The 12,359-nt window shown below is 43.3% G+C and overlaps 1 protein-coding gene across 2 annotated transcripts in view; it reads right to left on the bottom strand.

Annotated features, from left to right (window-relative positions):
• nrg1 (neuregulin 1) overlaps nt 1-11,202 on the bottom strand; it is a 36,986-nt gene extending 25,784 nt beyond the window's left edge. For both annotated transcript variants that reach the window (XM_032570403.1, XM_032570402.1), the window contains exons 1-2: nt 9,147-11,202; nt 8,109-9,064 (exon numbers count right to left, since the gene is read on the bottom strand). In XM_032570403.1, coding sequence (XP_032426294.1) covers nt 8,109-8,802 — 694 coding nt within the window. In that variant the 5' untranslated portion in view covers nt 8,803-9,064; nt 9,147-11,202. The remainder of the gene's footprint in view (nt 1-8,108; nt 9,065-9,146) is intronic.
• Between the last annotated feature and the right edge of the window lie 1,157 nt (nt 11,203-12,359).

Genomic DNA, 12,359 nt, shown 5'->3' on the forward strand with positions numbered 1-12,359 from the left:
CCCCCAACAGTTCTTGTACCGTGTCATAAGTTTGAAACAAAAGATCCTGTTTGCTTCAAAACACGGCGACGCAGGAGTGAAATACAATGCTAGCACAGTTCAGGATATTTTCCTTCACACCATATATCAAGGTCTCAGTCAAAAACATAACGACATACGCAGAGAACTTAAAACATTGCTCTCTGATAGCAGTGTGTCTGATGAGGCAATCTTGAAGCAAATGATGAAAATAACAAGCACAGAGAATGAGCGACAAAGACGTCTGGGGCCAGCTGTGAAACAAAAACAAGTAAACGTGCATAGCACTGAATTAGTGGAGGTTGGAGTTGCAGTTGCACAAGGCAGTGGAGCGAAGAAGGATGCCCCAGATAAACAGCAGAATGCCAATGTACTCCAGCAGTTAACTGAGAAAGTAACAGAGTTAATGGCTAAAGTTGAGCTACTGCAAAAACCACAGCATACTCACAGCTTTGAGCCCTGCCACCATTGCAAAACTCATGTGGAACAAAAGAGACCCAAGTCAAATAGCTGTACTAACTGCCTGGCACAGAACCTTCCACGCTGCACTCACTGTTTTTACTGCGGTGAAGACGGCCATAGAGCCGTAGGCTGCCTGAAGAAGCCGAAGCGTCAGGAAAACTGGAACCGGTCGCTGCAGCGGGACAACCAGTGACCGGATCTCATATCCAGTCCCTCAGTGTTAAGTGCAATGTGTTAATGTCAGAGAATGGTGCCAAGGAGAGTTTACTGAATAAAAGACCTAAAGTAAACAATGAAAGTGACCCCAAATCTCCTCTTTCCCTACCTACCCAAACAAGCAGGCGCCTAGCCAAGTTCATAGGTGCTAAAGCCCTTGCACGATGTGACTTGAATGGCTTGACAGTCAATGCGCTGTTAGACAGCGGAGCTCAGGTGAGCATGATTGATCGGAGCTGGAAGAAGAAGTACTTACCGGATGCACCAGTGAGACCCCTCAGTGAAATCTTTGATGACGAAGAGCTGGAGATACAAGCTGTGAACGGAGAAGCCCTTCCTTTTGATGGCTGGGTCCTCATCACAGTCAGTTTTGCTGGAAATTCTGTCCTTAGCCAACCCATAATGGTGCCTTTCCTCATCAGCGGTATCACGCTTGAACGGCCAATCCTTGGATTCAATGTGCTAGAGGAGGTGGTTCAGAGTAGACCAGCAGAACTCCTTCCAGCTCTCACCACACTCCTCTCTGACTCCATATCTGCCTCTATGGATCAGGTGGAGATGCTGGTGAACTTCCTTCAGGCAGATAAACCCCCTATGCATCCGAGACTGTTGAGAACTGGCAATTATGTCATTGCAGTCCCAGCTGGACAAGTTGCCTGGGTCAAGTGCCAGATTCCGCCGACTGTAGATCTGTCAGATCCTCTTCTCTTGTTCGAACCCGAAGAAAACAATGCTCATCTCGAAGAACTTGAGATAGGGGAGGGCCTGGTTGAAATACAATCAGCGAAGCGACCCTACACCACAATACCAATAAGAAATAGCACAAAGCATCCAGTCACTATACCAAGAAAGACTGTTCTGGGGAGCATCCAAGCTGTTGCTAGGGTGATTGAGGCCAACCCACAGGAGCCGCCCAGACCCAGAATTGTAGCCAATGTTGCAGCCACATCAGCTGCTCAAACTGCTTCTGGCTTGTGGCAACCCCCCGTGGATCTCAGCCACCTTAGTGGAGAAGAACAAGACAAAGTAAAGAAAATGCTGTGGGAAGAATCAGCTGCTTTCGCCCGAGATAGTCATGATATTGGCTGTATTCCCAGTTTGCAGATGTCAATTAACCTCAAGGATGACATTCCAGTGCAGAGAGCTTACGCGTCTGTCCCCAAACCACTGTTCAAAGAGGTGAAGGAATATGTGCAAGACTTGCTGATGAAGGGCTGGATTGTTAAGTCCAAGTCCTCTTATGCTGCACCAGTGGTCTGCGTCCGGAAAAAGGACGGTACGCTCCGCCTCTGCATAGATTATCGTCTCTTGAATCAGAAAACCATCCCTGACCGACATCCTTTACCTAGGATACAAGACCTGACTGACACTCTTGGTGGTTATTCCTGGTTCAGTATCCTTGACCAAGGGAAAGCCTACCACCAAGGTTTTGTTGCCAAAGACGCCCAACATCTTACTGCTTTCATTACACCCTGGGGACTGTATGAATGGGTTCATATCCCATTTGGCCTGTCAAACGCCCCCGCGGCCTTCCAGCGGAGTATGGAGGAGATGTTAGGTCCCTTGAGAGATGACTGCTGTCTCCCGTATCTCGACGACGTACTATGTTATGCGAAAACCTTTGACGAGCACATAGAAGGGGTCCGCGGAGTACTTCAGGCACTTCAGAGACACGGGGTGAAGCTAAGACCTGAAAAGTGCGAGCTGTTTCGACGGGAGGTGAGATACGTGGGACGCCTTGTGTCAGCTCAGGGAGTGAGGATTGACCCCAAAGATTTGGATGCAGTGCGATCATTAGCCAGCAGAACGCCACAGACGGTTGGAGATGTGAGAAAACTCACTGGGTTTTTGGGCTATTACCGCTCTTACATCCAGGACTTTTCAAGGATAGCAAAGCCCATCTATGAGCTACTACAAACCAAGCCTGGGCAAGCAGCTGTAGAGCGTGGTAAGAACAAAGGTCCACAACTACCCTCTAGAACACCTGTAGAGTGGACCGCTGAACACCAGCAAGCCCTTGACCGGCTCGTTTCTCTTCTTGTTAGCCCCCCTGTATTAGCATACCCCAATTTCAATGCACCGTTTATCTTGCACACAGATGCTTCAGACCAGGGACTGGGCGCAATCCTTTACCAACACCAGGATGGCAAGTTGAGAGTTATCGGGTACGGGTCTAGGACCTTAACTGCAGCCGAGCGGAACTACCATCTGCATAGTGGGAAGCTGGAGTTCCTTGCCTTGAAGTGGGCGGTGTGTGAGAAATTCAGGGATTACCTGTTTTATGCACCTCACTTCACAATATACACGGACAACAATCCACTCACGTATGTAATGACCACCGCAAAGCTGAATGCTGTAGGTCATCGGTGGGTTGGGGAACTCTCTGACTTCAGATTCGATATTAAGTACAGACCTGGAAAGTCCAACATAGACGCTGACACACTATCACGTCTCCCTTTGGACATTACAGCGTACTGTGAGTCCTGCACCAAAGACTGCTCTGACAATGTGGTCCGTGCTGTGTGGGATGGGAGTAAAGTAGCCAAACACAAAGATGTGGCTTGGGTGGCGGCTCTGAATATCTCCTCCCAGGCTGATTTGTCTCCTACCTTTCATCACTTGAACGCCATAAGTCATGATGAGCTTGTGGAAGCACAGCATGTGGATGAAGCCATCAGTGAGGTGATCAAGCTCAAGGAGACCGGAACACCGTTGACTGATGAGATACGTAAAGCCGCCGGTGGAGCTACTAAAAGACTGTTCCATGAATGGACTAAGCTAGTATGGGAAAATGGTCTCCTGTACAGGCGTGCCAATGGAAGAAAGCAGTTGGTACTCCCTACCAAGTACAGAGACCTTGTTTTGAAGAAGCTTCACAATGACATGGCTCATGTTGGCACAGAACGGGTCCTAAACCTCGCCAGAGAAAGGTTCTATTGGCCCTTCATGGCGAAAGAGATTGAGGACCATATAACTAAGAAATGCCCATGCATCAAGTCAAAGAAGCCAGTTACCCATGTTCGCGCGCCGATGGGCAGTATCAAATCGAGCTCACCACTAGAGTTGGTGTGTATTGATTACTTGCACCTGGAGACCAGCCGTGGTGGCTACGAGTATATCCTAGTGGTCGTAGATCATTTTACAAGGTTCGCTCAAGCTTACCCGACCAAAAATAAGAGTGCAAAGACAGCCGCTGAGCGTATCTTTAATGACTTCGTCCTTCGTTTTGGATATCCGTCCAAGTTACACCATGATCAGGGCCGCGAATTCGAAAATGAATTATTCCAAACCCTCCAACAGCTGTCAGGTATCCGTCATTCCAGAACATCACCCTACCATCCCCAGGGAAACCCGGCGGAACGGTTCAATCGGACGATCTTGCAAATGTTGAGGACGTTGACTGACAAAGACAAAGAAAGATGGAAGGATCAGATACCGAGGGTGGTACATGCGTACAATTGTACCCGACATGAGTCAACGGGTTTCTCACCCTTCTTTCTCCTCTACGGCCGTCACCCTCGTCTGCCCATTGATATACTGTTCGGGTTGCTGGAAGACACAGAACCTGACTCGCCGAAAGGATATGCAAAGAAGTGGGCAAAGCAGATGTCTGAGGCCTATAGAATTGCCAGTGAGAACAGCAAACGGGCCAGTGCCAAAGGCAAAGTCCTCTATGACAAGAGGGCAAGAGGAGTGGTGCTACAGCCTGGCGATCGAGTCTTACTCAGGAACCTCAGCGAGCGTGGTGGGCCAGGAAAACTAAGGTCATATTGGGAGAAGGCCATCTACATTGTGAAAGAACAGTTTGCTGATAACCCAGTGTACGTAGTCTATCCGGAGTCTGGGGATCAGAAAAAGACAAGAACACTCCATCGCAATTTGCTTTTGCTCGTTAATGACCTACCAGTTGAAGAACCAGCAGGCCAGGTTCGCCCTGAGAAAAGAACCCAGAAAAGTAAACGCGAAGCCCGACGTACCATCCCAGAGTGTATGGACCCACCGCAAGGAGCAGATTCAGACTCCGACTCTGAGTCCGACTCTGAAGGTCCTCGTTACTGGTTGAGGGTACCAGCTAACAGGACGCAGGAGATACTCACGGTTGCCCCACCACAACAACCGGCCATCCCTGTGAGTCGCCAAATTCCAGTACCTGTACCGGAGAATATGACAGTTGACTCCGACTACTTACCTTCAGTTGACCCGGTACCTATAAGACAAATAGGGATTGGAGAACTGGAACAGGATGAAGGCCAGTCTGATGATGCGAGACCTGAGGAGAAGGATGGCTATGCTGAGGCTCCAGAGCTCATTCCAGCTGCACAGCCTCTGGTCAATGTAATGCCAGACCGACGAGTAGAGGTCAGAAGGTCAAACCGGGACAGACAACCTCGACAGATCCTTACATATGAGAGACTTGGTCAACCCACGCTGACAACAACAGCTAGAGTTAACATGGCAAATGCAAGCTTACATTCTGCACCTCACACTATACAACCCCTACACCCACTCATTCCCTATACAACACCAACATACTCTTCCAGCCCTTATTCCACTCCGTATCTCCCCTTTACATACATGCCTTATCACTTACCATCACACCCATACATCTTACCTGTTCCTGTCACCTGTTAAAAAGAGTTGAGTAGAAATGGTGGGACCCATTTATTTTTGCCGGGGAGTGTGTGGCGACCACAAAAGTGTGACATTTGTGTTTATGACTTGAAATTGTTAATACAAGTTCTGTACTTTATTTTGGAGAAGAGTTTTTCTATATTTTTTTTAATGTGCTCTGTAACATTTACTCCACGCCAGCAGGGGGCGGGTGGCGGTTTTGGTGTCCTGCTTGTATTTTCCCTCATTGCTGCATGACACTTGAGGTTAACAAGCCGTTTCCTCGTCTTTCTCCTGTTCTTCAGGTGGGTAAATATGCGGATAGGTTTTTAATCCAGTAATTAGACATGCTGGAACGTATTTGGAATATTTGTGAACGTATTTGGAATAGTTATGTACTGTATTAGTTATTCAGTTTTTGACTTTGTGTCGTTGTGTTCGAAGAAAGTAACTACGCACGGTGTACATGCTAATATTAGCCATTAGCCAAGTCTGTTATGCGCTTCACCCACTTCAGGTTATGCTGGAATAACCGTTAGAAACTGAAGAACTCTGTCTATTTTTCTGTTTTGGCTTTTGTAAGGTCCCCACCACCGGTGTTAAAATAGTTCTTTTACCATTAGGATTCAGGATGGAAAAAAAGCGACTTTAAAAATGATGTTTGGTTCTATTAAGGACTTTAGTTTATTGAAGGTCAAATGCAGTACTGTCTTAAGTTAAAAAGTAGCTGGTTAATGTAACCACTGTCTAATGCGTTTCATTTGGGATAAACAGCTAGAAAGCTAAGAAGAAGAATGAGTGGATATGTGTTTAGGAAAGAGATGTTTGTTTTGTCGCTAAAAGATGTTTGTTTTTGTCACTTATGGACACTGAAATGTATTAAAAAGGTTGAACTTTGAATATATGAACTGTAAAGAAAGAAACTCAATACAACAAGTATGTTTGGAGGTAAAACTTGAATAAATTGCTGCATGACACTTGAGGTTAACAAGCCGTTTCCTCGTCTTTCTCCTGTTCTTCAGGAGTATATCTGTCAACAGCGGTGCTGTCGCTACGGTACCCGTTACATAAACATTGCTTTCTTTAAAAATGAAAGCTTATTGTTGCTGCTGTTTTTTTTTTGTTTTTTTTTTTTTAAAGTAACAGCTCAGATATTTATGTCAACCTCAGAACAAAGAACAATTTGAATGTGGATAAGAAAACATATCAAATTAAGATTTGAGGTAGTTTGAGATGAAATATGGAAACAACGAATGTATAAGTCAAAACTATAAAAAGTGGACCAATGTGTCTAAAGTGTATGAAGAAGACAGATCAATCAGATCTGTGGAGCAGCAAACCATATAGTGGTCTTTATTCACTGCCAATGTTTTTACTGTTCAATCGTTGACTTTTGAAATATTGATAGTAATAACCCATTGTTGGAAAAAAAATCTTTTTTGTCTCATTTATCTTTCTGATGAATATCTAGAAAAACACACAATGGCATTTCAGCTAATGGAACCCAGCTAACACTAAGCTCTGATGAGCATAAACAAACAAGAAACTTATTCTAATTTTAATCACATTTCCTTTCAAATAAGCTCCTCTACATTTCTCAAATTAATTTGAAATATCATAGAAAATCAATAAAAAAGGAAAAACCTATTCTGTGTGTTCTGTTCATAACTGTAAATAGCAACTGGAAAGTGTGCTGAAGTTGATATTCTGATTGGAAAGTAAGCGGTTTTCACCAGAGACCAGTACAGCTGAGACATACAAACCTTGCTGAAAATCGCCCTTTTATACATTCTTGATGGTTTGTGTTTTGGATGTTTGCTAAATCTATTAGAATTACAAAGTGAAAACAGTGTTTTTATCTATTTTATTCATTCAAGCATAGAAAAGAATGTTGGATATATATTGTACAGTACCATGTACAATATGGTACTAGGTTTTAACATTTAACACATGAGGCAGACATCTTGGATTTTGAGGTCGAGGTTGAGAAGCCTCTGACTTTCCAAGCCAAATTTGTGATAAGAGAAAATCTTTAGCTAATTTGTTTGACTTGGAGAAGAAATGATGTGAAGAAATCTGCTTTCCCTTCATAAAGTCTGCTTCAGCTTCTCCTATGCTGATTGAGTTCAGAAATGAAACACACAATTTTTTCCTTTGTGTTCTGGAAATCCACTCTGATCCGCTCTGTGGATACTTCCATCTCATTTCTCTGAACTCAGAAGCTTCCAAAGAAAGAAACTGAGCTACTGTGATCCCAATTCCATAGTATTTTTGATAATATTTGCTTCCAGAAATTGACCTGAATCACGGGTGGAATAAAAGATTGGAACAGAAATTGGAACAAGTTCATTTGTTGCTTCCAACACGCCTACCTGTGTAGCAACAGTTGGCAAAGTGGGCGATTGCTACACTCTGCATGTCACAGCATGTTATCATTCAAAGGAAATTCTGTAAACAGCTGACAGAACACATCCACAGAACAAGGAGCTGAGTTTGAAAGAATCCTCTTTGGTCTGGACCAGGAGCCGCAGACCCCAGGACCAGACCAAATTCAGCAACCCTACAATAACCAACCTGCCATTTAAAGAGAAAATCAGGTGTTCCGAGAACAAATACAAGGATTAAAATTTTTTTAAAGTGTGCTCTGCTTAGACTGCTGTAAATGAAATTTCTTTTTCACGTTACACTGTGTCACTAAGCTCGTTAATACAATCCCAAACGTTAGTTTTAAAGACCTATTTTTAAAGAGAAAACAAGGAGAGAAGGAGAGAACCTGTTGATGAGAATGTTGGGATACTTACATATAGTTTGAAAGAGTTTGCCTGAGTCCAGGGTTGTCTGTGGGTTGGAGTTTTGCTTTGGAACAGTAGAACGTTCAGCGTTGTACTTCAGGGTCACAGAAGGATATGTCACTTGTGGAGATTGAGGCACAAATGGCCCGACTGTAGATTTCTCTTTCCCAAAAACGTCCGGGTGTCCAGGTGTAATGGCGATGGTAGTGGTCAGGGAGACAGTAGAGGGAGCAGAATGAGGAATAGAGACGGTGATTCCAAGCGTGGGGTTAACCGATATAATGATGGGATCCTGGCCAATGGGTTTAGGATCTAAGTGGGTGGGCGGTTCATATTCAAAGATCTTATCCACAAAGACCCATTTAAGTCCAGCAGTGCAAAGAGCTAAACTAAGAAGGCAGGCCAGGATGGGCAGAATGCAGATTTTTTCAGAGTGGAGGCAACGATTAATCTGTTCCATCTCTATGCACACACAGCAGGTCGCAGGCAAAGGCACAATTCCCAAAGCACCGTCATGCTCCCCATCACCTCGGCCTTCCTCTGTAATTCCCTTTACACCCTCATCCCCACTCTCACCAGCTGCCTCCGTCTCCTCTGGTTTCTCCTCTGGGACTGGTCCAGTATCAGGAGGCGGGCCAGTGGGGGAGGCCGTTTCAGGAGATGGAGCCGGTCCTGCAGAGTAGTCCTCCATTCCCTCAGTCATCCTTTTAAACTGCTGGAGGAAGAGTCTCTGAAAGCTTCAACCATTAAAACAGGGCATCACACAAGAGTGGTCTGCCACGAGAGTCTATGAGAAGGCTTCCCAACATGAGGCTGTAGAGTCAGAGGACGAAAAAGCAAAATGCCCTTCAGCGACTGAAAGCTTGACAGTGGTCCACGAGGTAGCAGGACGACCTGCATCCAAGGATAGCCAGCTCTTTACACATGCTTTAAACAGTCAGGGAGTTGTACTGCAGTCAATTTATCTGCAGGCAAAATACATACACATATATTAATGTTGTATCTGGTTGAGTCGTGAGCGACGGTAGAAAAGTAGTTGTGACTCACCTGAACACTTTGGCAGGGGAAAGAGAAGGGGCGGTGTCGACGTGATGGGCCGGCTGCAGTAACTGGATCGTCAAGGACATGCTGGCCGGGCACTGCAGTGGCAGGACGGACATGCTGCCTTGTCTAAAGTGCTCCAAGCAGCTGAAAGGCTGAATCATCAGGGAGCGGCAGGTGTCCTTCCTCTCAGTGCAGCCAAAGAAACAGATGAGTAAGGAGAAAAGGGAAAGAAAGAGAATCCTAGAGAGGGAGGGGGGCTGCAGTAGCACAGTGGGTCAGAGGAGGATGGATACTCCCCTTCTCCTTCTCTCCTCTCTTACTCCTCCTCTCGCTGTTGTTTCTCTCCAACTGGTGTGCACAGCAGCCTCTGGCCTCCTCCCTCTCTGCCTCACTTCCTCTGTCTTTGCAGGCTGCTCCCAATCCAAGCACAAAGCATCCAGCTAAGCAAGTTCCTACATGATCCAATTAGAGTGCATGTCAGCGAATCACAGACAGCCGAACTGCTGTAGCCAGCCCTCCCAGCACCACTCCCCAATGACTCTACCGCAAGACTGGGGAACGAACAGCCAAGCAGACATAGGATACACATGGAGAAATGAATGGCATAAAAGTTTAGTTAATAAATTATTGCATCTGAAATATATTGAAGTTAAAAAAAAAATCTTCAAGATCTTAACATATTCAATGTACACAATCTTTAGAGAACAACTTTCCAGGTCTTATTTTTAATACAATGTTTAATATTCAAACATCAGCAGAACTTTCTGACTGGAAATAGTAATCACTGGTTGATCACTGCATAGTTTTATCTCAGCAGTCTACTAGCTGCTAATGGGTCAGAAACTAAAACAAACGAATAACTTCATGGGAAATAAATTATTGATGCTCATCAACATACAACTTTAGAATGTTTCCCACAGTTACGACGGGAAACAGTTGGATAAATGTTTCAGGAAATGGTTCCTAATATTACCCATGTGCTCACTGTTCTCAAAAAAAGAAGCTGCAAGAGTGATATAAAGCCACCGGATCCTCATTAAGCCAATTAATGCTCAAGCCCCACCCCCCACTAGCACTGCAGACTTATAAATAGGATAAAAGAAAAATCCAAGGTGGAGTTTGGGAGGGGGAGAAGACCTCAACAAGATGAGGAGCATCTAAAAGGTCAGTTTATCACCATACTGAGCACTGACACTCCTGTGACCCTATCCCATCCTCAGACAGAGTTAATACCAGTAATGGTATCTGTGGGGGAGCACTTCCTGTCAGGCCTCTGAATTAGTGACCTGAATATTGATTAACTTCTCGGGATACATAATCTGACACAGGAAGTGCAGAATAATAAATATCTGTGGAGTTTAGGTCTATTACTATCACAGTGTTATTTAGTCTCTTTAGACCATAAGACAATAAGACCTAAGCTAGCAAATGTTTCATTAGATAAATGATCAACTACATACAGCATAAGAATTAAAAATTATACTTTTAACAGGTAATTATGAATGTTTTTAATGTTATTTTCATGGTCTAGGCTTGTATATTTGCATTTACAAATGAAAACTCATAACTCATTCCTACAATAAAACAAAGAAAAAATTTTGGCTGTAGCATAAGAATTTGATAAAGTCACGGTAAATTAAAAGCAGTGTCAGACTTCCATCAAACATTTACGCCTTGTCCCTGTTAACACTTACTGGTCAAAACTGGAGTAACACTTTTGTTAAGCAATTTCTGCATTAAAGCTTCTCCAAGAACTCAATGCCAAAATGAAGACACTTAGTGAAGGAGATTTTAAAAAGCCTATTAAATTATTATCTGAATTGTTTACAGGTTACAGAGGGGCTCATCTATTAACTGCCACTAAAAGCTCAGAAAACTTCAGGTAATGTTTTCATTTCTGCTGAACATAATAACATAATTATAGACTAAAATCAGCCACACATGTTTAAACCTCTGCTTGCTGGTCAATCAGCTTGTCTTAGATTCAGATGAATATAAAGGACATTTTTTTCAGTGGCTGCTTCACATCTATAGAACAGTTTATCTCTCCACTCAAAAGAGAAGATAAAACCAAATTTAAAGCTCATGAATATTGTATTCTAGCTTATTTATTCCCACTTGGATCTTAGGAAGCAAGGCAATAGAATCTAAAGTCCAATAAATTCAAACTGCAAAGGATACAATCAACAAGAAGTTTAATAAAAGTTAACAAACATACAGATCCTACATCTTCACACAAGTATTCCCTTTGTCCATCATTACTGGGCCAATACAATCTGCTGGGTACAGACATCATCTTAACATGTCAAATACTGGTCAGTTGTTTAGTACAGCTTTAAATGCTACTGAAGTTCTTCCAAAAATGTCAACACACTGTATCTTTTGTAAGAACAAAGTTTTCAGAACTATAAAGTTCATAATATGTTTAACTTGAATTAAACCTGACAGCAAACATCCTGGACTTAAACCAGGATGGTTTAAGTCCAGGATGGAAGGAAAAGCAACTCTGCTCTTCGTTCAGACTGCTCCAAATGTTATTGTCTGATTAAAACCAATGCCTGAGAGCACTGTCTAACTGCTGAGTGCTGCTGTGTTTTCTCTGCTGAGCAGCCATTTTAAGAGCTCTGCCATAGAAATCAGCTGCAACCCAAAAAGTGAGACCAGGCTGTAAAACTGAAGGATGCAGAAAAACTGCTCTATAGAGACAGCAAACCACAATACTTCATGAAGCTGAGGCCAGGAAACATTTGGTTTCACTTTGGTCGGTATTAACAACAATCATACATTGCTTGATAAAATACTTTTTCATAAATAGAATTTTTACATTTCATGGTTGGAAAAAATCCAACAGTGAATTAAGAAATACAAAATATAAAATCTTCTAGGAAAGACATGAGGAAAATCAGAAAGAAAAGATCAGCAAATAAATTACCACAATTTCCAGAATTAGATCATTTACAGTCAAGCAAGTGAACTATTCATATTTATTAAAATTAATATCTGATACTAAAAATAATCAAAGAATCCTGTTCTCAGTTTTTTGACAGACTAATCTAACCAGCCCTCCCCAGTATCCACCAGTAACTCCACAATTACAAAGTGTGGAGATTTCGCAGCCTACTTCAGAGGAAACATAAAAAATATAAGATATAATTTATCTCAATGCCAGCATAAAAATATCACCTCTGAGTCATTGTTAAATGGTGGGGAAACATT

Source organism: Xiphophorus hellerii, chromosome 8 (genome assembly GCF_003331165.1).
Source record: "Xiphophorus hellerii strain 12219 chromosome 8, Xiphophorus_hellerii-4.1, whole genome shotgun sequence".
In the NCBI taxonomy this organism is placed as follows: Eukaryota; Metazoa; Chordata; class Actinopteri; order Cyprinodontiformes; family Poeciliidae; genus Xiphophorus; species Xiphophorus hellerii.